Source organism: Chelonoidis abingdonii, chromosome 23, assembly GCF_003597395.2.
Source record: "Chelonoidis abingdonii isolate Lonesome George chromosome 23, CheloAbing_2.0, whole genome shotgun sequence".
Lineage (NCBI taxonomy): Eukaryota > Metazoa > Chordata > Testudines > Testudinidae > Chelonoidis > Chelonoidis abingdonii.
In genome coordinates this window covers 1,642,031-1,667,481 of record NC_133791.1, presented here as the reverse complement: position 1 = coordinate 1,667,481, position 25,451 = coordinate 1,642,031, and the positions used below count along the sequence as shown (strand labels likewise).

General features: G+C 54.9%; 1 protein-coding gene across 1 annotated transcript in view; it reads left to right on the top strand.

The window, feature by feature from the left end:
* Positions 1–25,451, top strand: part of LOC116815428 (espin) — an 86,737-nt gene that overhangs the window by 43,112 nt on the left and 18,174 nt on the right. Inside the window, exons 8-10 of the mRNA XM_032763838.2 lie at positions 12,551–12,712; positions 13,367–13,434; positions 16,185–16,321. Of these exons, the coding sequence (XP_032619729.1) occupies positions 12,551–12,712; positions 13,367–13,434; positions 16,185–16,321 (367 nt within the window). The remainder of the gene's footprint in view (positions 1–12,550; positions 12,713–13,366; positions 13,435–16,184; positions 16,322–25,451) is intronic.

Here is a 25,451-nt window from a genome sequence, read left to right as displayed (position 1 = left end):
CATTTTGCGGCTCTCAGTAATGGCCACCGGCCACAGGCCTGGACAGGCCGTGACACCTTGTGAGGCACTTCAGCTGCCCTTGGGTCTGTGGGTGGCTGGGGGCACAGTGGGAAGCCTGGAGACACCGGATCTTCTGGAGCCTGGGCTCCCTCCTGAGCTGAGCCCCGGGAGACTTCCCGCAGAGCCGCTGTCCCCACCAGAGCCTTTTCTCTAGGCTGGGGGCTGCACAGGACAGAGCAGCAGGACGCTGGGTGCAGAGCTCCACACCGCAGCAGAGGGAGAGGCCAGCATCTGCCCTGTGGCTCAGTCCTGACTGCAACGTGGCCTGTCTGCTCTGCGGGGCAACTTACAGCTGGTAAAATTCTGCCTCTGATGCTGCAGCCTGGCCCTGGGCATTTGTATGTCATCTGCCCTCTGCAGTGCACAGCTGGCATCGGCCTCCTGGGATCTGATCCACCTCCATCAAAGCCCCTTGGAAACAGCCTTCGCCCACAGTCACTAGTTGTCCCCTTCCCGTGTCCACGCGCAGCGACGTTGTTCTACCAGAGTCACCTCTCCACGCTGGATAAAGGGACGAGCCTCTGTCCCCTGCTGCAGGTGCTCCCAGGCCTTGCTGCTGTCGGGTCTGGGCCCTGGTGGGGGCGTCCCAGACCTGTCCTGTGGTCTGGGGAGGCGCTGCTCCTCAGAAGAATGTTTATGAGCCAGGGATAAAAGTGGCCCCTAAGTCTTGCCCCGGTATTCCAGGGAGCAGGATGAGCCCCTCACTCCCCGGGACATGGCTCGCGCTTTCCCAGCCTGCCCTCAGGGGTGGGTATTGCCGGGGATCCCGGCTGTGGGGATTGCAGGGGTGAGCAGGAGAAGTGCCTGTCTGACGGGAACAGTAGCTCTTTGTGCAGTTCCCTGGCACCCACGCCTCTCCCACAGGCTGTGCTTGGAAACGTGATGGCCGAGTTTCTAATTTGCTTAATTGCACAAGGGCTCAGCCAGGGCTGGAAGGAGGCAATTACAGCTCAGAAGGCAGCAAAAAGCTTAACCTTGCCCTTAGTCCGGAGCCAGGCCCTGGCTGCGCCTGACCCTCGGGGCAGCACCCGCCTCTGAAGAGTCCTTTCCATTGTGCATGAGTTGAGCGCTGCACCGCCAGCCCTGGAGGCTAACATCCTCTGCACAGCCATCGAGTGGCTCTGGCAGCAGCGGATCCTGCTCTGTGCCCCTGAGCCTCAGCCCCAAGGACCAGTGCAAGGGTGCAGCAAGTGCCGTCTCCCTGCCGCCGTGCTCTCTGCTGGGATGAGGGGGCGTTGGAGCTGGGCAGGGACCATGGCTCACCAGGCTGCACTGACACTCATGGCTCGGAGGAGAGGGGCCGTGCACCCATCACCCCCCCCCCCCCAGTGTCTTCATGCACTGCACAGGTATGAACACAAAGGGTGTGAACGTGACGCCACAGTCATGTCTGGTGCTGTCTGCCAGCACAGAACTCAGACTGCAGGGCCTCCTGGTCAGGCCTGCTCCAGGGGCCTCAGGGCCTCAGCACAGACGGACACGCCCGGGCTCTGGGACCCACGTGGGACTGACTGGAATGAAGCTGTCTCTCGGGCCAGGTGGGGAAGGCTCTAGTTCTGAGGGCCAAGGGCACTGGGGTGCTGGGCAGGGGCCTGTCTGGCGGTGCTCTGGGCATGAGGGAGCAGCTGGCAGTGCTGTCTGGTCTCTGACATGAGTGAGTGTTCATGGAAGAAGCAAATCCTAACTAAGGAAATAATCCAGCTGCAGAACTGAGATGCTGCAACCAATGCTCAGGGCCTCGCTGGCTGCAATGGCGTAGAAAATAAATATACAAGTGTCCAGTTTCTCTGCAATGTGACCCCCTGGCAGCTTAGTGCAGAAGCTACAGGTCAGCACTGAGCAGGCTCCTGAGAGCCAGCAGCAGCTTCCTGTTCCACTTAGCTGTAGTTCTGGCCCCAGGACAGGGCGGGGAGCGTTTCCTCAGGAGCAGGAGCTGGGTTGCTGGAGACATTAGACTCAAAGCCGTCACCTACCAGCACCAGGAATGGCAGGTGTAATGTCACGGGCAGCCTCCCGGGCTCCTCCCAGGTGTGGGAACTGCGGGGCTGGCGGTGATAGGCACACGTTGGAGTGGCAATGTGTTTGCAGGGGACTTCTGGTGCCTGTTTCTGTTGTCTGGGCCTTGTGGGGTGGATGGGCAGCCTGGGCGGGTGGGAGACATCCCAGGAGGCACAAGGCGAAGCTGGGCCAAACAGTCGGGAAAGCTGTGATTCCCTACCTCCCATGTGACTGAGGTACCCTCTACCCCACTCACTCTCCCTGCACAGGGGATGCCAGACTCAGTGCTCCAGTTTTCCAGTGCCCTAGCACTGAGCAGCAGGTGCTGCGACAGTTCCTAGCCACACCGTCTCCTGGACGTGCCTCTATCCTCAGGCCGCTGCTCCTGGGGGACGTAGCTGTTTGGAGGCTACCCAGGGCAGCGGATGTTCCAGCCGGCAGAGCAGAGCTGAAATGCCATTGTGTTCAGAAATGAGCCCAATGGCCATGGGCGAGCCCAGGACCCTGCTTTCCCCGAAACGAATCCCAGACGAGCACCAGCTGCTATCAGTGGGTCTTACCCTGATTGCAGGCACTGGGCCCAAGGAGTCGCTGGCGCTAGTCCCAGTCTTGCAGACTGAGTCAGTGTGGGGCAGAATTTGGACACCTGGCCCTAGATGGGCATCTGGTGCAAGGAGAGGAGCAAACGGCCAGGAGAAGTGGCCCCCTGCACCACACTGTCCCTTTCACACACACAAATCTCCCCAGAGCCAGAGGGCTCCTGTAATAGCTGAGCTGGAGTGCCCCACCCGAACCACTTGAGTCTCTAGCCCTTTACCCAGCTCTCCCATGGAACTGTGCCACCTGAGGAGAGTCCACCCCTCGCTTCCAGGGGGGAACATCCAACCAGGGAAATTGCCCTCCTGCGTGGAGTATCAGTTGGTTGGAAATGGATCCCCCTCCAAGGAAGCTTTAATGATGCCTCCCCTGCATGCTCCCTCCCCATCCAATGTCTGACTTAACCCAGATAATGACCCCTGCAGCTGGAGGCTCATTAACTATTGAACGCCCAGCCCAGAGAAAAGAGACACCAGCAGCTGAGCCAGCCAGCAGGGAATGAAATAAGCCACTTGACAATGAAATAGACAAATAAGAAGAATAGGGCAAAAATGCCCAGGGCTTTCAGGTGAGACACAAACACTGCAGAGCAGGAACCACAAGCCACTTCCAGGTCCCGGGGCACATCTCCCCAGAGTGGGGAGAGCTGCCCAGGCTGTCTCTCTCCCAGCCTCGCACTGCCCTCTCCCCTCTGCCGCACGCCGACAGCGCAAGGTTTGGCTTGGGCACATGTATTGTTTAATCTAGTAAAGAATCACTGACTCCCTGGTGCCGCTGCACCTTATTGTACATATGCAAAGGACATTTGCATGTGCTACTGGGGGCTCAGGTGAGCCATTAGGGATGAGGGAGATCCTGGAGCCATAGCAGGCGGGAGAGGTGCTAACCTCTATGTGCTTCCAGGCACATTGTTCATTCGTGGGGTGCAGGTGTCAGTGACGGGGAACAGCCTGAGGGACTCTGCCTTTCCTAACGCCCCTGCATGGCAGCTGCGATCAAACGGGAGTGTGCTGCGATCACAGGAGTCTGTCCTGGGAATGCTCGTGTCTTGCAAGCTCGATTGGGCTGAGGGCCACCACAGTGCTGGCCAGCGCTCTGTTCCGGCTTGGCAGAGCAGGCAGCGGGGCCAGTGACTGCACTGCGCTCCCCTAGGTGAGGGGCTTGTAAAATGTAAGGGGCAGAGCCCTCTATACTTGGGGGCCGAGGGTGTGTGTGAAACCCCAGAGCGGGTATAAGGGGCAGAGCTTGGGGGCTGGGGTGAAGCTGCCCAGGCAGGCGGAAAATTGAAAAGACTCCCTAGCCCCAGCTGCCCACTCCGGGAGAGAGATGGCGTGAGGAGATGGCAGCACTCCTGGCCTTGCTACCTTTCACTTCCAGGCCCACTCCAGTAACAACTGGCACCCAGGTTACAAGCCACCACCTCTCCTTCCGGACGGCGAACCAGGGCTGACGTAGCAGAATGCCACTGCCGTTCCCCAGCAGAGAGCGCATTTTGGCATGACTCCCATGCTGGTACAGGGCCTTTCTCTAGCACTGGCTCCAGTCTGAACCCATCTAGCCCAATGCCCAGGTGCATCCCCCTATGGCAGTCATGGGGGCATGTCTGGGCAGGGAGGCGCGTCCTGTTTTCAGCTTCCTTTATGGTGATGGAGTTTTTGTTGAGTTTGTTCTTTGCTGTGGGGGTGGCGTGGGGACAACATGCTGAGCGCATCTAGCAGGATACTGGTGTGTTGGGGGCAGACATATGCCCAAGTGCAGTTTGTATCTGCTGCTCTGAGCCACATTACACTGTAATCAGCACCAGCTTTTGTCATTTGTGAAGCCTTTTGGTGCCTCAGATACTCCTCTGGGAACCCCAGCTGTATCCTTCTAGGCTGCACCTGGTTTATCTCCTGCCACAGGAGACAGTGACCCCAGCCCAGCAGCCAGAGTTCACAAACATCCAGTGTCTCCCTTTGTTCTCAGTGGGAGAGGGGCTCTCCAGTTGTTCTCAGTGGGAGAGGGGTTCTCCATTGTTCTCCACTGGCTGCTGACCATTTTGGAAAGTAAGGTCACTGATTGATAGATTCTTAGATTCCAAGGCCAGGCAAGGCCATTGTGATCCTCTAGTGTACGCCCATGCATACACTCCTGCCTCTAGACACCAGATCTACCACTCCCTTTGCCCTCGCCCACCTGTGTACCAGCAGCCTCCTCCCATCACCATCAACTATTGAACCCACAATAACCTTCAAAGCTATAGTTAAATAGATGGTTTGTAGCCAATCGAAGCTAGTTAAAGTGGGTGATTACAAAGTGGCAGAGTCTCCAGCGACTAGCGTGCCGGGTGCAGGATATTTTTCTCCACTTCCCATGCTGTGTTACCATCAGCTCCCCAGAGCTGTACTCATTGTGTCTCTCTGGCAGCACAACCATATTACATGGTGGGTGTTAGTCTAGCTACTTTGAGATGAGTAGAGTCAATAAATACTCAACTCCTCTGTGCACAGCTAATGCCTCGTACTGCTGCCCGGTGGCTTAGCACCACACTAGGCATGCTATTTCCTAGTGCACCCTCTGTTCATGGTGTCACAAAGACTCCCAGAGAAGCAAGGATTGGAGGGGAACTTTGCACCGCGGAAGTGTCTGGCTCAGTGGGCGAGGGAGTCACCGCTGCTCCCATAGCAGCGTGGAGAGCAGCAGCGGGGACCTGGGGCAGAGTCCCTGGAGCAGGGCAGCTAGGCAGAGCGAGGTTTGACAGGTATGGAGCGGGTGGAGAGAAGTGTCATGCAGGAGGTTGCTGTCTTGGGGGAATAGTCCCACTGTATCCAGGCATGGTACAGAAAGTTGGGCCCTGCCCCTGCCCCAGAGAGCTGATAGCAGCATTCCCCAGCATGACTCGGCCCTTGAGCACAAAGACAGCAGGGGCTGGTGCACTAGGTAGTTCACAGACTCTTTTGGGCAGGGCCTGTTTCTTCTGTGTGCATGTGTTAGCACCCAACAGTACGGGCCCCGATTCCCAATCCTGGCCTCAGGCACTGCCGCAGTGCAGCTGATAAATACCACATTGGAACCAGGGCCTGTTCTGTGAGAGTCACCCGCCACCCCTCTGCCCCCCCTGCCAGCATGACGCCCCACACAGACTCCCCAGGGCTGGGCTGAGCGCCCTGTCCTGAGAGGGGAGCGCGGCAGGCAGGGGCTGGGCCCAAGGTAACGCTAGCCGTGCCTGTTACAGTGCTGCTGAGAGATGCCTGCCAGAGCTGTGTCTGCACTTCAGGCTGGTGGGAGGATGCCAGGGTAACGTGAGCTGGAGAGCAAGACTGTCAAACTGGAAAGTGCAGCCTGGAGAGCCAGGCAATTACCCGCCCTACAGAACAGGGGTTCAGAGCTGCAGGGAAATGGGGCGCTGACCCCTTCTGGAATAACAGAGCCCGGGGATGTCTCCTGCAAGGAGCACCGAGGTACAGACGTAACGGACACACCCTGCCCGTGCCGGGACAGGTGGGAGTGTGGGCAGGGCCTGCCCTTACTCGGGGGCTGAGTGGGTGAGGGGAGAGCAGCCGGCAGAGTTCGAGCCAGGGTCTCTGGTGCTGATGAGCAGAGACAACAGATGAGTAGCCATCCCATTCCTCCTGCCTCTGCAGTCAGCTGTGGCATCACCAGGGCTGCAGGAGCATTCCTGCAATGGGCCAGTGTGACAATGCGGTTCTGGCGGGACCCAACTGAGAGTGCCAATTCAGGACCAATTGCTTAAATAGGGCAATTACATCCCGAGGCTGGGGTTTTTCCACCTCTAAGGCAAACCAAACCTGTCAGACAAAAGGACTTTGGTTTCACCCCACTGGCTAACCACAAGTCACACACACAATTTCCTTAGACAGTCCAGTCTCCCAGTATCACCACCAGTCCCACTCGTCCTGGGGATGAATGGTTATGAAAACCAACACCCCAATAAAAGAAAACGGTTCTCTCGATTCCAAAGAATGAAGCCCCAGACCCAGGTCAATATACACATCAGATCTTACCCACAAATCACGCTGTTGCCAATCCTTTAGAATCTAAAATCTAAAGGTTTATTCATAAAGGGAAAAAGGTAGAGAAGAGAGCTAGAATTGGTTAAATGGAATCAATTACATACAGTAATGGCAAAGTTTTTAGTTCAGTCTTGTAGCAGTGATGGAGCAAACTGCAGGTTTAAATCAAGTCTCTGGAGAACATCCCCTGCTGGGATAGGTCACTCAGTCCTTTGTTCAGAGCTTCAGTTTGTAGCAAAGTTCCTCCAGAGGTAAGAAGCAGGATGGAAGACAAGATGGAGATGAGGTATAAGCCTTTTATAGGCTTTACAGCCAAATGGAGTCTGGAGTCACATGGGCAAGTCCCTGCATACTTTGCTGAGTTACAAGGCGTATCTGCCTTTTCTTCATGGGTCAATTGTGTAGCTGATGGTGCTTAATGGGCCATCAAGCAGGCTAGGCAGAGCTAATGCCACCAGAAACACAGCCCAAAGTTGAAATACAGATAGTACAGAGCCAATACTTATAACTTCAACTACAAAATGATACATACATATAGACACCATAATCATAACCAGCAACCCATAACCTCATCTTAGACACCTTATATGACCCCCTTTACATAAGATTTGGTGCCACTACAGGACCTTGGTTGCAATCATGTTCTATATGGTCCCAGATTATATCAATAACGTCATAGCCAGCAAAGCCCCTGCAGCATTAGCCAAAGGGGGCCAAGTGCCCTGCAACGCCATGGGGCTCAGCTGCCTGGCATGGGGACCACCATGCTGCACTTAGCAAGGGACACAGGCTGGAGTGGGATCTCCCAGGCCACCGCGTCCAGCTCCTGCTGTCACAGGCAGTGCCGTCATCTAACCCCTTCACAGACATGGCCAGCTCGTTAGGGCCTGCCACCTACAAGCTCGTCAGTGCTCTTGCTCCTGCCGGGGAGGCTGATCCCACACCTCACCCCTCTGATGGTTACAAACATTCTTCTCATTTCCAGCTACATGTATTCCTGGCCAGTAGAGTCCCTTTGGCAAACCCCTCTGAAAGTAGAAGCCACCTTAACTCCACACCCCGTCCACAGTGGGCATCTCTTCCACAAAGCCTGCTGCATTAATCCCCCACAGACAGGAGGGGCTTGACCAAACCACACGCCTGGAGGAAATACATAGGCAGTGATGCAGCCACACCAGTCCCCACTGGCACAAAGCAGGGCAGATGTGGTTCAGCTGACGTTGGCCTTTGAACCACACACCGGCTCACGACCACTGCACTTGTGTCCTGACCCCAGTGCCCCTTCCGGGATGCTGATGGGGCCTGCCTTAGGTTGGGACATCCTCAGGGCCGGGGCCACCCCTTGCATGTGTGCGGCGGGCACTGAGATTGTGGATGTTTCACAGAAAAGGCCAGTGGCATCTCCTGGGGCTCGCGGCTTGCACTGACCACCCCAGTGGTCCCCAGGGCCAAGCCTGGGGTGGGCCGAAGCCACATTAAGGACTCGGAGGGCAAGGATGCTGCGTGCAGAGCAAGGGGTTCGAGATGTCCATTTTAAGGTTAATCTTTAGTTATGGTTTTGTGAAGAGAAATGAGAGCTGCTGCCCCGTGATTGGCTAGTGACACTCATTGCCAGGTGAGCTGATAGGTGTGGGTAATTCATTAGCGAGCTGCTGTAACCGGAGAGGCTGGCTCAGGTATCGCAGGTGTGCTGAGGCCAGGTATCGGGTGGCACTTTTGTTTCAGGCTGGCAGGTTTAGTGGGTCTTAGCCTCGCTAGGCGCAGGTAAGAAGGGCTTTTACTTTACCCTACACACATGCCTGGGGGTGGAGGGTCTTTGCTGGGGTCTCTCCCCCTGCTTTGCACTCCCAGGGAAGCCCCAGTCCTTCACCTGGCACTGCTGGATCAGGGAGTGTTTGGTGCACTGCTACATACTGGGGTGGTCTCTGCAGGAAGGGCCCTGAACACAGCCGGGGCACTGCTGCAGGTGGTGGGTTGCATGGGGCAGTGCTGGAATGTGCTTCTGTTGTTGCAATGACAGTGTCTAGTTGTGGAGGGAGCAGAGTGGGACCGGAGGACGACGACGACTTGGGGGAGTCTCCGATTAGCACCGCGACTGTGCTGCTCGTGAGGGGGGATGCCGGTGTCCCAGTAAGGGGCTCCTGGGAGATTTCCTCCCTTTCTCTGTGACCCACCTCGTATGCCTCTGAGGACTGGGGAGCCATCCCAGTCATCTCAGCAGGTGCGGGCTGATCCTACGGGGCTATCAACAATGACATGAATCCGTGCCTGGCTGCCTCTCCTGGAGCACTGCCCAGCTGGCCTTTGTGTCCAGTGCCCAGAGAGACTGGAGGTAGGAGCCCCAGGAGCACAGGGCTGTCTAGTGATGCAGCTGGCCCCTGACTGTCTGTCCTCATGGCCCCTTTCCTCTGGGGAGGACGCGTGGGCTTTGTGGCTGGCACCGGAGGGTTTCACATATTTGAGTCTCTCCTTCCATTTCCATCACTTGCGCTGTCGAGCCAATGCGCCCGCCATGGTTTTCTCCATTCCTCCCTGATATTGGTGGACAGCGTAACATGGGGGCATCCGTCAGGCCAGGCACACGGAGGAAGGGAGCACTGAGCTCACCTGCTGTCCTGCCAGCTTGGCTGTTGTGCCTCGCACATCTATTTCTTCGGAAAGCAAAGCTCTGTGCAGCTTGCGGGAGGGTCTGTAGGTCTCCAGCAAGGGCTGTGGCTAGCAATGCACCTTCAGCATGTCCAGTGCTTGGGCTGTCAGCTCACTGCCCATCTGTGAGCGGGAGCGCTCTAGCTCAGATACCCAGGGGTCCTGGAACATGCTGCTGCCCCATTAGCGTTTCTTTAGTAGCAGTTTGCATCCTCCAAGGTCATTTATATTTGGGGAACAAAAAGCCAGAGATCTCCTCAGTGCAGTCACCAGCCTGCTTGTCTGCAACATCCAACTCAGGAGGCTGCCAAGAGCTGCCATCTTTAGCAGCTGCCCACTTCACTTTGCATCAGCTCTGGCCAGAGCTGAGTCCTGCAGCAGCAGTGGATAGCAAGGAAGTCAGGGAAGGGATCTTTCCTTCACTCACAGAGCCGGACTTCAGAACCAGTTGCCACTAGCCACCTATATCCCTGGTGTCATGTATCAGAGGGGTAGTTGTGTTAGTCTGGATCTGTAAAAGCAACAAAGAAGATCTGACAAAGTGGGTATTCACCCACGAAAGCTCATGCTCCAAAACATCTGTTAGTCTATAAGGTGCCACAGGATTATTTGCTGCTTCTACATCTCTGGGTCCATGTGGAGAACACAGCCCCTTTGCATTTGGGTGTCCACACTCAGGGCTGCTGCAACCATTTAGGCGACCTAGGCGGTTGCCTAGGGCACTAGGATTTGGAGGGGGGTGGGGCATTTTCTTCGGCAGAGACCGCGGAGGCCAGATCTTTGGCTGCCCTGGTTGCCGCTGGCGTTTAGGTGGAGGGAGCTGGGGCAGGGGAGTGCGGGGAGGGCCGCCTGCAGCAAGTGATGGGGGAGGGGCGGCACACAGGGGAATTTCTGCAAGGGGTGCACCTCAGGGCAGAGGGGGAGAACTGACGCAGGGGGAAGGGGGTGCCTCAGGATGGGGGTGCGTAGGGTGGGAGGGCGCAAGGTGGAAGTTTCGCCTAGGGGGTGAAACATCCTTGCACCGGCCCTGTCCACGCTGGAACTGTGTCTTGGAACTGTATTTCCTTGCTAAGGGCCACATTCTGACCCCGGTTGCATTATTCTGGATTGTGATTGGTTTAACTGAGAGCAGAATTTGTCTGGGAGTCCAAAGGAGACTGGGTGAGCAGCACGTAGGCAATTACCAATGCAGATTGGTCTGTTTAATGTTCCAGTCATACAAATCATGGCCATGCAAAATCGTATGCAAGGGGGAAAGAGATGAATGCAAATAGCCTGGCCTCTGGAACAAAACAGCCTGTGAGCTGGAGTCAGGGACTTTGAGATTCAGTAGCAAAGATGCACCCAGCAGTTCTCTGCTGTGCTGTTGGTGCAAGCCCCATTCCCAAGGGCCATGCTCCCAAGGCAGCAGTCCCTTCCAGCTGCCCCTGTCTGGTTGCAGGAAGGCTCCCACTTGGGCCAGGGGAGATACTTCGTGCCCCAGTGGCTTAGTGCAAGGCCTCCACTGTGTTCCTCGCTCGCTGGCTCCACAGGGGCAGAGATCTAGGTCTGGTATGTAGCTGTCCCCCCCTCTGAGTGCCTCATCACCACGAATGTATTTACCCCACCATGTTGCTGTGCAGCAGGGCAGGGGTAGTGAGCCCATTCCACAGAGGGGGAACAAGACACACCAAGACTCACCCATGGAGTCTATGGCAGAGCGGTAACTTGAACACTCGTGTCCTGAGTCCCAGCCTGGTGCCCTAGCCATTGGGCAGTTCTTCCCAAGAGCTGGGGGGCAACTGTCTTGTAGCAATGCAGGCCAGCTCCCCGAGGCCAGCCTCCAATTGCAGGTGTTTAATGCATCGTCTTATAGCCCCATGAGCAGATGTCCCCGCAGTGTGATCACGGCATCCTCCCTACCACGGCTTAGCACTCTGCCCCCTCGTCCAGCAGAGCTGTCTCGTAACTGTCCCCTGTAGCCATGCACACTGGAGGAAGCACTCTCTGGAGGTTAGTGAAACCTGGCTCAGAGGCTCCAGTAGTCTCTGGGAAACAGCTAGTACCGTTTCCAAGGACCTTTGTGCTATTACCTGCCTCATAAAATCCAAGTCACTCAGCTGTTCTGCGCACAAAGCCCTTGAGATCTGCACCAAGGCGATTTAAAGGTGCTGCTCCCAGTGGGTCTTAGTTACATAAGAACATGGCCATTGAATGCAAAGTTTGGGGCTCTGGGAAGCGCGCGGCTCCTCTGGTTTTGCGAAGGGATAAGCTGCCCCAGCTAATCCGCAGGGGCTGGGATTGAGAGCTGTGGATCCCAAACTCTCCTTAAAAGGGGTTATGAAAACAAAAATTCAACCAGGTTCTTAGTGCCACGTGCAAGGCAGCTTTCAGGGCCCTTGTGGCTTTATGGAATTGCAGTCACCTGCTCTCACCTCAGCAGCTAGACGCTAGAGAGACGAGTGCACAAGGAAAACCTAAAATAGTCAATGAGATTTGTCAGTTCACTAGAAAATTACCCACAATGTCTCCTGCTCTGGGAGCTAAACCTGCCACCGTCACAGAATGCCCAGGGATCTAATGCTGATAAATGTGGCAGTCGGCTCAGTGCTCTGAATCCCAGCTCCACACACAGGAGTATGTTCAGATACTTTGTTATTTATCACGTGAAGCACAGAGGAGCTCTGGGAGATATTAACTACATTGCTGGCTGTGTGCTGGAAACCGAAATGATTAAACAAACTGAAGAGCAGCTCAGAACCGAGTTATTTCTCCAAGTGTTTGTCCCCCAGTGAGTGGCACTGGAGCTGTCAATGGACAGTGCCCAGAATGCCTTTTTGTTCAGTGTCTGTACAGCACCCAGCACGCTGGGTCCTGGGCAGTAACTGGGGCTCCTAGACCCTCCAATGACACAAAGAGACAGATTAGCCCTGGTGGCGTTCATTGTGCTGCACGCCAGCATGCTCGGGGGGGGGGGGGGGGCAGTGCTATGGAGTGAAGGGGGCCTCTGTGGAGGAGGGGCTGGCCTGGGCTCACTTTCCCTGTGTGACCTGTGGCAAGTCATGTCGTGTCTCTGGACCCCAGTTCCCACCCAGGCCGGGTGAGGCTGCTCCTTCCTTCCCACCTGTCTGTTTCAAGACAGAGACAGTCTCCCACTCCATGTATTGACAGCACCCAGCAAACGGGGCCCTGCTCTCATCGGGGGGCCTCCCCATCTCCCAGCACAAACCCTGCTACCTACCCCTTGTTGCTTGCAGTTATCGTCACACGACAGCAGCCTGGAAGGCCTCCGGCGGGTCGACTCCAGCAGGAAATCTAGGAACTTCAGCAAGCAGCCCAGCACCGGGGATTACTACAAACACCTGGACAACAGTGCGGGGGAGCAGCCTGGCAGCTGGAAGATGGCGCACAGCGAGGAGGTGAGCCGCTGGCACTGCTGTTCCCACTGCCCACCCTTCAGCAGCTTTTCTCTAAGGCCCCAACCCTGAGGGCCTCGAGCCTGAACTCCTGAGTGAGCTCCCGGCATCTGAGCGGGTCTGACTGGGCAGGGTGGGCCACCGGGCAGATCGTCTTTGTACCGACATGGACCTGCCTGGCTCGGGCTGGCACTGGGAAACAGAGACTCCACCTCTTGGGGACACGTCCAACCCCCACCCAGTGCCAGTGACTGCTCCAGGGTTTGTATGAAATGAAGCGAGGGTCCTCGGCCCAGTTTTCACTGCACAGATGTCCGCATCGTAAAGACCATTGGCATGACCTGGTCGTCTCGCCAGCAGCCTCTGCTGGGGCCAGGGACTGCCTGGGGCCCAGACCCTGCTGCGGAGCCCCAGAGCAGCATGGGGGGAAGGTGCCTGCTGGCCCTGCTCTGCAGGATGGGCTTTGGGGTCAGTGCGGGGCCTCCATTGCCAGCTCCCCCCAGCAAGGTAACTCATCGCGGTCCCAGCTGGGAGCCCCTGGGCCCTGCCACAGCCAGTGGCTGGCAGGGTGACAGTGGGAGGGAGTGTATTGCATCGCCTGACTCATTGGACCTTTACTGCCTCTTTTCAATGTATTTATGTGTCGATTTGTTTAAGGCATCTCTTCTTTCCAATGACAACGTGCACAATGGGAGTGCGGCTGAGAACAAGCCCTCTGNAGAAATGTTTTTGTATTTTAAAAAAAAATAGGAGACTCTTAATTCCCTTTTCACTGCATTTTCTATATCAAGTGCCTAACACATTGTCAAGTACAACTCAGGCCACAATCAAAATAGTAATTTTACAGAGAAGAATTTGCCAGGCTTTCTTTACTTCTGACAAGCATAGCAGCAGATTCTGTCTACCCACTTTTCCTTGCTTTCTAAAAATTCTGTTAGCTGCTAGTTTAAAAATATCACTCTCTCCTTGTTCAAGCAACGAGTTTGTGACTGATGATTCTGAGGGAAAATACGAACCCCACAGATGAGTGATGGCAAATTTTAATAAAAGCAAGACTAATCCATTACATTCCCACCAGAAGTGTTCTACTCCTCCTGCCATGGATGTTGATTATCCTTTCACTTGGCTGATCCTTATTCAGTGCCCCCTTGCAAGGCAGAGTGACAGATGTCTTTACCTCCTACTCCCACCAAGGGGGATCTGGCACAGCTTTTCCAATGGGCTGCTTGGCCTGCAAACATGGCCAGCAAGTGCAGTGTGCTTCACTCACCCTGAATGCGCCCCTCTAGATAGCCAGCTGGTCTGATCCTAAACATCAGGAGTATTTACTCCAGGAGTTTTTGCATCTTCTTTCAATGCAACAGGTACAGGCCACAGTCAATGGCCAGATACTAGAGTAGATGGATGACTGGTCTGATCACTGTGGCATGTCCTCCTATCTGACAGACCCACTGCCCCACTCATTGGCACTAGTGGGATTTTGGCTGGATCAGGGCCTCAGGACTGGCCTTATATGTAGACTGGATAAAGTCACATAGGACTCCATTTGCCATCAGCTATATCCTCATAATTCCAAGAGCCAGTATTAGGAGCTGCTTGGGCAGAGACCTCAGGGCAGAGAGGGCTTAACACACTTGCAATGCCAACTATTGATAGAAAAAGTCAAAAGGTTTGGAGATTTGGCACAAATGCCCCCCAAGTCTGCAGGCTAGATCCTCAGCTGGTATAAATCAGTGTGGGCCCCTTGAAATAAGAGGAGTTTGCCAGTTAACACCAGCTGATCATCACACAGTCTAGAATGCTCCTCTGAATCTTAATTAGCCGAACCTCCTGGGTCTATGGACCAGGGCTGGTGATGTCCCAGGACCCAGCTTTCTGGTGCTCTGTGCTTGTCATCAGGCCAAAAGGAACACGAGGAGAACAGATTCCCTGGAAAGTTTGGGCACTTCCAGACCTGGGAAAAGAATAAAAATAATCAGAGGGGGATCAACCCAATAAAGATACCCACAGACTCTGTGCATCTGCTCCTCCCTATATTCTGGGCCCTTTAATGACTAATGCCTCACCTGAACTCAAAGACTGAACTGCCAACAGGCTCATCTCTGCTCTCTTGTCTCCCTGTGCTGGCACACTGCTGCTGGATGGTGTATGCATAGTATGCAGCTCTGCTCTTCCAGCAGACAGGCCACCATAGGCTCTTCTCGCTTGCCCAGCTGCACTTACTGCCATTGTTGGCGTGCAGGCAGCTGGAAGAGGAGGAACAGAGTGCCTCCAAAATCACTGCACACTAGCCCTGCACCTTGTACGCCCACTGGCTGAAAGAGACCAAACTGAGGGATAAACGCTCACCAGACCTTTTCAAATGCCAGAATAGCTTCTGTTCCTGCCTGGGCAGAGTTTTATCACACACCTAGCACACTCGATCCGGCTCCGTTAGGTTACTTGTGCTTATGGCTACAGTCATCACGTTGAACCAACAGCTAGGTGAGAGGGGTCTGAGCTGCAAAACTCAGATCCACCCATTGCCAGATCTCTACTACCCAAAGCTTGAGGTTGGCGGAGGAGGGGAGATAGGATTTTGATTCAGCCCATTATAGAAGTTTAGGGAAGCCCCAGATTTTGGATCCAGAGTTGAATGTTATCAGATTTCAGGGGTGTTCAGATCTTGGGTTTCAGGCTCCCCCCCTTCCTCTAATTTTAACCTCCCTCCAGCATATCTTTAGTAAAAGTAGCAAACCCTTAGCCAAACCCTTAGCCTTCCCACGAGATTGCTGGAGGTGGAGGGAGAACGTAAGGGGAAGGAGTACCTCATTCTCTGTCTCCTGTTGCTTTTTCTGCCCATTTTTGCTATTGTGCATTCAAAGTATCATCTTTCTGCAAGCAAATGATTAGAGACAAGTTGACCCCCCAAAATGGATGGTGTCTCATGTTTCAAGCACTTGTGCTCCGTTCTTGCAGAATGTTTAGTTACAGCATGAAAAATGGATGTGTGGAATGAAGACATTTCCCCTTTGACTAGCACATTTGCAGAAGATATGTCAAGGATCTGAGGCAAGGGATATGGGCAACCTTTCAAGAAAGTCCACCCCCGCCCCCCTTCTTCTTTGCTTGCTTATTGGAAGAGCAATAAATAGCAAGCCGACAGGCCCTTCTCACAGTTCCAAAGCCTACCTGTAACTGAGCTGGATAATTAGCAGCCTTGAAGATGATATATGACTTTCATTACCCTTTGGGACTTGAGACTAAATGAGGACAGAGCTAATTGCCGTGCAAAGCAGTTTGGCATGAATGAGAAAAATGCAGGCGCTGTCTCCTGCCAAAAAAAAGGGCCCTATTGCTGCTCTGATCTCATGGCTGGTTTTTGCCGCAGGAGTTCACTTGGTGTCCATAAATCATGGTCTGCTTACAGCTGAAACTGCACTGAGTCATCAACATGCAATAAGCTGAGTGACAGATTCCAGCCTGACTACATTAGAACTTCAAACTTAGTTTCTCTCCCCCCTCCCCCTCCTCCTCCTGAGAACATCTGTCCTCCACCCCCGCCCCCTCCACTGCCAACGGAGACTCAGGTGCCCTCTTTCAGCCAGCGCCGCTCATCTTCTTCCACTGGAAGTAAGTTGCAGAGTCTCCGCCACACGTTTGGGGCCTCCTGGGGCTGGTTTGACACCCCGGGCTCTGATCTGCAGGCTGGTAATGCAGCTTCCTGCCAAACAAGGGAGCAACCCAGGGTTGTCAAATAAAATTGCTGGTTTGTGTTCAGAACTCCTTCCCCCCCCCCCCCCCAGGGCTTCAAAAGAGATGTAAAAGGAGTGGGAACAGGTAAGCTCATTAGCACACACCCTGCAAAAGGCTTTAGCCCTGGCCCATGTGGATGTGGCACCGTATGTGGGGCTGGTTCTTTCTGACACACGCTAGTTCCTGTCTCTCCGTGTGCTGAGCTAACGCAGAGTGACAAGCGGCTGATGAGGAGCGAGGTGGGGAGGCAAAGGCTAACATACATAAGATTATGCAGGGGCTCTGCTGTACTTGGTCCCTGCTATTTCTCTGCTGGGCACATGGGGACACTTGGCCAGCTTGCAGCCTCATCCAAGCAGCTTATCACTGTGGCACAAGGATGTTTGGGGTTTTTTGTGCATGGAGGGGGACAGGTGAGAGCTGGGATCAGTAAAGAGAGAGACACCGAGTCAGCTGACATATCTTCCAACCAGCCTTACTGCTGCTTCCATTTACCATCATAGGCTTGAGACTAGCGACAAGCCCTGCTTAGCTCTGTAGCATACAGACAGGGGAGGAACTGAGTCCCTGCTGCCAACAGCTTCCATTCTAAGTAGGCACAGGACATGCAGCTTGGCTGTTGTGGTTAAAGTCCTGGTCCCTTTGCCACTATGAATTGGTGCCTGACCTTTGTCACCTGCACTGGCTGGAGGGAGAGCGGAGGGCACCGCTGTGCAGTATTGGAGAAAAAGGGACATGTCACTAACACTTAGGATGCGACACTTTGAGCTTTTTAAATGGTTTGTCTGAGCAATGCCAACTCCAGCCTGCAGCCCCCTTGGAGCTGGGCCCCGTGGCAGCCAAGTAGGAGCTTCCTCTGCGCAACACAGCTCATAAACCGTCTCGAGTGCTTTGTTCCTGACCCTGCTTCCCTTCTGGAGCAGCTGCCAGGGTTTGGGTTTTCTCTCAGCCCTGTGGGTCCTGCTGGGGAGCGCCCAGTGCCCCGAGGCTGGCGATGGGGCTGGCATTTGCATACAGCAGCAGGGAGGTGGAGGCCATGGAGAGTGAGGCATTCAGACTGAGCAGGCAGTGTTGCTGACCCCACTCTACCAGGCCAGTTGGCTCCTGTCCCCTCTGGGCATTGTGGCAGCCGCAGGGGGCTCTGGATGCCACATACAGCACTTGGCACACTGCAGGGTCTGTCTTTGGCCCAGGGGAGGTTGGGATGTGGGACTCAGAGGGAGCTCTTGGTAAAGACAGCGCTAACCCCAGGGGAGTGACACTCAGATCCTCACATGCCTCAACAGTCCCACAGCTCCCCAGCCCAGCCAAGCAAGCAGAGGGGTCCTGGGAGCTGCACCACTGGCTGCATGGCCTGGGAAGCAGCTCTGGTGGGGTCCCCAAACTCAGCTAGGGTCAGAAGAGGCAGCCTGGGGCTGCCTGCTCCCTGGCAGGGGAAGCACCCACCAGCCTGGAGGAGAGCAGGCCCCAGAGAGAAAGGCAAGTAGCAGCTCCCTAAGCCCTGAATTACATGGCCCAGCTGGCAAAGCCTCCAGCCCAAACCCACCATGAGCCCTTGTGCCTCAGGGCTTGGCTACACTCGAAACTTCAAAGCGCTGCTGCGGCAGCACTTTGAAGTGAGAGTGCGGTCGCAGAGCCAGTGCTGGGAGAGAGCTCTCCCAGTGCTGCACGTACTCCACCTCCTCATGGGGATTAGCTTGCTGTGCTCCCAGCGCTGCGTCACTGTTTACAGTGGCACTTTACAGCGCTGTATCTTGCAGCACTCGGGGGGGGGTGTGTGTTTTTTTCACACCCCTGAGCGAGAAAGTTGCAGCGCTGTAAAGCGCCAGTGTAGCCAAGGCCTGGGAGCAGCCAGACTGTTTTCCCTCAGGCCCCGTCACCAGCATGAGGGGTTGTGGGGCCCCAAAGGGCCCTGTGCGGGTTGGGGGTTAGCCCCTCCTGCAGGGTGCATTAGTATAGAACAGTCAAACAGCCTGCACCTCTGAAGGCCCCTCCAGGACTCCCCCAGTGCTATGGCGACCCCCCACCATACTGCTCTATTGCATAGCATTCCCCTCTATTTCCTGCCGATTGCTTGCTTGCTAGCTAGCTAGCTAGCTAGCTAGCTGTCTGTCTGTCTGTCCATCCATCTGTCCTCCCTCCCTCTCTTTGCTATCAAGAGCCACAGCTCCAAACCTCCTCCTTTTGTAGCATGCTGGGGAGGGGGCCCTAAGTGCCCACAGCTGGCCCAGCCCTGTGACCAATATCCCTGCACTCAGGGGCAGCAGCTGGGCTCCTTCCTCCAGCCAGGGGGAGAGGGTTAACCCTTCCCTTGCCAGCCACCGGTCCAAGCCCAGCTGAGCTGACAAGCCAGGCTGGTAGAGAGGCCCAGGGGCAGCTCACCTCTGCTGCTGTAAAGCATTAGCCCAAGCCCCAGCTTTTCTCCCACCTCATCTTCGCTAGCAAACTATGTGTTTGCACATGGTGAACGTCCCAGTGTGGACAAGAGGAGGTGTCCCTTAAATCTGTGTGAGCTGGTCACGGTGACCCCCCCAGGTTCCTCAGCATCCCCCATCCAGCTCCCCGAGGGCAGGCAAGGCCCCCTTGGGGCAGCTGCTGTTCTTTGCAAGGCTCCCCTGACCGCCCCCCAGCCCGGCCCCTGCATTGTCCCTGTGCCCAGCACTCATGCTGCTCCTCTCAGAGGGCAGGGCTGGGCTCGCCAGCGGTGGTGGGGGTTGGGCTTGATGCCCTCAGATGTGGGAGCGGGGGAGCTTTAGGCACAGACAGGACACAGGTGCCTGCACCCTCTGCATTTAGGGGTTGCCTGCTGGGCAGTGGGGCCTGCAAGGGTTTTGCTTTGTGCCATTGGGTCACAGAGCTGGGGGGCAGCTAGGCCACAGCCAGAATGGGGGAGGAGAAGCTACCAGGGCCTGCTGCTCCCATCCGCCTCTTTGGGGATGTCAGGTGTACAGTTACCATTACTGAGCGTGTGACTGATGGTGGAGGGGGCAGGCAGGGGCAGGGGCCCAGAGAAGCAGGCAGAGAGGAGCCCCCAGAGGGCAGGCAGAGGGAGGCCCCCTAGGGTGGCAGGCAGAATGGGGCCCCTCCAGAGGGGCAGAAAGAGGGGGCCCACCAGAAGGGAAAGGCTCTTTAAGAGGGGCCCCCAGAGGGGCAGGCAGTCCCTGCCCCAAAGAGCTACCAGTTACAAGAGACCAGACAGGCACAGGGTGGGAAGGGCTGGAACACACCAGCAGGGGCCTGCGTGATGGCAGCAAACGGCATGTCAGTGTCAGGATTTAGTGGTTTGTTTCTTTGGGGGTTACTTAGGAGGGGATCAGCTACATGGAAAGACCAGGGAAGGGAGAGGCAGGGCTGAGGGGGACAGGGCGGGGGGAGAAGAGAGTAAGGGTGCAGGTGTGGAGAGGTACAGAGGTGAAGAGACCCAGGGGAGTGGGGCTGGAGCAAATAGACAATCAGCACAGGGCAGAGAAAGTCCAGTTAAACTGCAGGATGGTCTCTGAATGCCCAGTGGTCCCTGCTCTGGCTGGTTCTGGTCCTACCAGCTGGGGCTCTTGCTGGCTCCTCTCTGCAGTTCCCCCCCCTTCCAGTGTTACATGGTGGGAAGAAGGGCGGCAGCTCCTAGGTGCTAGTGAACCGGGGTGGGGGATCTCCCTAGCACAGTCCTGGGTCATACAGAGTCCTGGGAGGAGGTGCACCCTCCACTATAGTTAGCCTGTGGAACTCACTGCCACAAGATATTGTGGAGACCTACCACAGGTGGGGCTAGACAGGAGCTAGCCAGAGCCACGATAACGAGACCACCCAGAGCCACAACAGGCAGGGTTAACAGTATCCCGTGATATGAAGAAACACCCCCATGGGCAAGTTATCAAAGCTTTGTCTGTTAGGGGGTTTCTTGCCCCATCTTCTGGCAGCTGGTGCTGGCCACTGGGGGAGACAGGAGACAGGGGCGGATGGGCTCCTGGTCTGATTTTACCTGGCGGGTCCCATGTTGCTCAGATCCAGGCTCCCTACAGACCCATTGGGTGTACCCTGCCACCACCCATCACCTCACAATCCCCACCCCCTTGGCACTGCTGCTGGAGAGCAGAGTGCCCTGGGAGTGCTGTCTGGTGACCCCATGTGGAATTTCGCCTGCCTTGGGTGCTCATGTGCTCATCCGGGGCAGAGCAGGAGTTGAATGTCACCCACCCCAAGGGGAACCAGCCCAGCACTGCTCTATGGCACGGGCACAAAGCCTGAGCTTGCTGGCCTCGGGGAGATTTGCCCTAGTGACCATCACTGGCATGAAAGCGGGTGAAGGAGCATTAATTGCAATGCTCCTGTAAGGCATTGTCATGGAGTGGGGGGAAGTCAGGGCCCTGCACCCCTCTTCCTGCGATTCACCATGACTGTCAGCCAGCCAGTAACACAGAAGGTTTATTAAACGACAGGAACACAGTCCCAAGTAGGGCTTGTAGGTACAACCAGGACCTCTCAGTCAAGTCCTTCTTGCGGGGGGCGGGGGTTAGGGAGCTTAGACCCCAGCTTTGGGGTTCCCTGCGTTTCACCACCCAGCCCAAAACTGAAAGCAAAACCCCCTCTAGCCATCTCTCTCCCTCTTCCCCCCAGGTCCTCCCCTCCCTTTGTCCAGTTTCCAGGGCAAAGGTGTCACCTGGCACCACCCCCCTCCTGGCTCAGGTTACAAGCTCAGGTAACTCTCAAGTAAATTCATCCCCTGCTCTCCCATCCCCAGTGCAGACAGTCCCAGTAAAACTAGATGACATTCCCAGGTCAATCCGCCCCGCTCCTACTGCGTCACAGGCATTAGGGATGTTTTCCCTCTGCTCGCTCACTGGCCTCAGAGTCAGACCCACGAGCCTGCCCTGCGTCCATAGCATGACAAATCTCAGCCCATCTGGCTGTGTCTTTAAGATGCAGTGACCAATTGGAGCTTGCAGCCCAAGAGCAGCAAGTCACTGGTGTCCTAGATACCAGAGACTGCAGCTGTCCAGATTGTCTTAAGCCAGTTAGTCTGTAGGTGTGACATGCATGGTGCTATATAACCCCATCGCAGAGCTGCTGCGCTTCCAACAGCCCCAAGCGGGAAAATGAGCCTAGGGATTTTTGCTGCCCACCACCCTAGTGACGGGACAGAGTCACAACTGTCACATGGGCGATCCTTATGGAGACCTCCTCGTCCTCAAAAAGGCTGGCTCCCCTCACGCCTCTCCTGAAGAAACTGCTCAGGATTAATGGTAACTTTTGGGAAACAGTAGCTAAAATAACAGCGTGTGCAGGGGATTGCCTGTAACATTTAATCTCCTCCAGCAGTAACGGATCGTTATTAAACCAAACGAGCTTTAACGGAAGGTATCCTTGCTGATCAGATATGCTTTGATTAAACAATACAGAAGAATAAAGGAGACATCTAAGACTAGAGAAACACATGCAAAATCCAGCCGGGGAAAACTGACAATGTCAGAACAAACTGCCACTTAACTTAAACCTCCGAAATGCGTCTGCTTGTCAGTGTCCCCAGCCTGTGCGCAGGGGCAGTGAGCCCTGTCAGCAAGGACCCTGAAACATGCTGTCCTAGGACCCATTCTGCAGCTCTGAAGGCACTCTGTCATTCACCGGAAACTCTTATTGCTGGGTCAGACCCCAGCCTGTTCCGCTCAGGCCAGGCTGGCACACAGAGGGGAAATATTTCTTAACTTTTATTTTAAAAATAACTTGAAAACGTGAGTGTAAGTATCAGCTGATGAATCTACACAGCCTTGCTTTGGTTCTCTGTGGCGGCTGTTTAAAGTGCATTTAGCAATGTTCTCCCGTGGCCTCACTCACAGTTGTGTTTCTAATTTATTTTTTTTAACCTTAACTCCATTCCTCACGGGCTTGTCTGTCCTCTGTACTGGGGTCTGCGTGGTGTCACTCCTGCTCGTACCCACTTCTCCCTGCTGGCGGCTTTCCTTCTCTTCTGTCTTGTGGGAGCCAAATGCCTCCTCTGCTAACTGCACTCTTGTTGCTTCTCTCTCTACCTCCTAGAAGGAAAAGCTTTGGGGCACAGAAAAAGACCGAGTAAGTACTGGCGCTGTGTTACCATTCCTGTGGGAAGTCAGCAGAGTGCCCAGTGCGTGGCGAGGGGGAAGTGCCCTGGCTCCTTTCTGCTAGTCCCTTAATGGTCGGTGTCCAGTTTACTCTCTCTGTCCTCTACAGGGAAGTCTGATGTTATTTGACATTAGGGTGGTGGCTATTTAATGACTTGAGGCCCTTTGGTGATTGCTGGGGCACACACAAGTCTGATCAGCTGAGTGGGGGGCGAATGACACTTCAGAGCCCTACTGGTGTCCTCAGGGCAAGGTGATGCTGTGTGCTGCACCCCAGCAACAGCATGGGCCAGGGGACCTGACCGCTTGATCTGCTCTTGGCAATCCCCTTTCCCTGATGCTCTCCGGCCCAGCACACAGTAACCTCATGTGCTACAGGCTGCTCTGTGCTCTGGTAATGTGCTCGGTGGCTTGGAGGGGAAACAAACAGCTGCTCCTCTGAGACCGTCAGGCACCCTGCCCACTGTCAGAAAGGACCAGGATTTAGGCACTCAGACTCTGACTGCTTCCCATTACTTCTGCAAGGCCAAGGACACATTCCAGCTTCCCTCTGCTGCCCACAGCGAGCTACCCAGCCAGCACCCATGTGATGAATGGTATAGATGCTCCCAGCAGGGAATCACCTTTGGCCCAGATCTCTTTTCCCCACTTCCCTGGGTTACTGTACCAGCATACAGGAGAGGGGAACATGCACAGAGGATCCAAAGTGCAATCTCTCCCCCCACTTTAAGCAGCCACTTTACTCTAGCCCCAAGGTTTCCAGTACAATTCAGTGAGGGCTGGCCCCTAAGACAGGTCTCAGGGAATGTGTGGGGCACCCCTGCAAACAACATGTGGCTGTCAGGGGAATAGTTGCTTTAGTAAATTCGTTACTGTGTTTTAGCCACTTAAATACTAATAGCAAAGTAACACACAGCCCGTGTGCTAGTTACCTGTCCAAGCTGCTCCTGCCGGGAGCCGTTTCCATGCATGCGTTGTTAGTGCAGTTGGACGGCTTGTATGTGTGGGAAAGCTGCTGGTGGTTGCTGGGTCGCCCAGTCTGGATGGCTATCTGTTGGTTATTGTTGCTGGGGGTAATTTTCCTTTCTGGATGTGGACTAGCCAGACCAGTGATGCAGCCGTTCGCTCTCAGCAGCTGCTGCTTGGGGACTCGGCACAGTTTTTACTTTCCAGCACTACTTTCCGTGTGGAGGGTACAGGAGCTGGAACGAAGCGCATGGCAGCTATTCACTTTTGCTACCACGAGAAGCTGCCTCCTTCCTGATGGGTTAGAACAGCTGTTTGTCAGCAGCTCACTCCTCTGAGCTTTGCCCCATGTCACTGGGCTCAGTCTCTGAACCTTTGGAGTCCTTGTGTTTAACTATTAACAAATAACCTTGTCTCGACAAATGGCAGTGCCATAGCAATCTTCATTAGAGTACTTCATTTTCTACAGCACACTAGACATTCGGCATCAGCCCGCTGTCATTTCCATGGCCCACTCGCTCCATTTAGAGGGGAGTGAATCCATTTTCCTCTGCGTCTTCCTTGGCCTAATGCTCCCTGCTAGAATACTGAGCTATGCTGCCTTACTACCAGTGAATGCCAAGTGCTAACGGCATTACCGCCCAGTGCTCAGACTGTCCAGCTGCCTCTGCACAAGGTTTAGGACTCCAAGGGGCTCTTTTGCTGCCTGTCCCATGGGCTGGTGAGACTCCACGGGGGAGCATGAGCTGTAGCTACAGGGGGTTATCCTGCCTGTGCAGGTCCATGCTAGTATTGCAGACAGACCCCGTCAAGAATTGGATTCTATAGAAGTGATTATGTTTCTCTTGAAATTGCTCTGAAATCCCATAGCATTTAATAAGGAATTAGATCATTTCTCCAGGCTTGTTTTTAGCCCCCCTATAGAATTTCATAGCACAGTCTATGTAATAATAATGGGGGTTAGAAACCCTATGGAACAGTTCCCACTTTTGGTGCCATTCTAGAGGTGTTTCCTGTAACAGATGGATAGTTGAACCTAACTGGTGACCCAGCCCTTCCCTCTAACTCTGCATGTGCAGTTACTGCCCGACAAATATCAGCCACACTTCAAGCCCCTGTGCAGAAAGCGAGGCTCCTACATTCATAGGGAGGCATCAGGTTTGGCCACCAATGACAGGCATTGGTTTGGGCAGGACCATTATGTGGGGTTTGATCCTTCCAGTGTCGTGAATGGGAAAGCCCCCAGTGGTTTCAGTGGGGCAGGATTGGGCACATACCCAGCCCCATGTGCACAGTGCATGTGAGCAGATCCAGTCCCAGTGCCGAGGAGCTTACAGGCCGGATGGAGGGGAGCTCTGACAAGATGCACTGAGCTGATACCTCCAGATTAATCTGCTCTTTAAAAGGAAAATGCCGGAGCCAATTTTCCAGGCTCTGTCTCACGAACAGCTGCAAGCTGGGTCTGACTGAGGACCTGCTTACTCACTGGTGGGGTATTTGTCACTTGCCTGCTTCTCCCACGTCGCTGCAGGGACCTTAGGTGCCCAAAGAGCCAGCAAAGTGGGTGCAGAACGCTGAGTAGCATCCCCTTTGCTGTGAAACTGGCCCTTCCGGTGCTGCTGGCAGGAGTCACTGCTAGTTCGGGGCTGTCATAGTATAATTCCTCAATCTGAACCTTAGAGTTCAAATATGAGATACTAGCATAAATTCCTCTAAGCTTAATTACCAGCTTAGATCTGATAGCGCTGCCACCAGCCAAAAATTCCAGTGTTTGGCTCACTCTGGTCTCCCCAAAACCTTCCCTGGGGGACCCCAAGACTCAGATGCCCTGAGTCTCACCACAAAGGGAAATAACCCCCATCCCCTTTTCTTCTCTTTACTTCCTCCCAGGCTTCCCCTCCCTGGATGGCCCGGGACGATCACCCTATTTCAATTCCTTGAAATGCAAACCA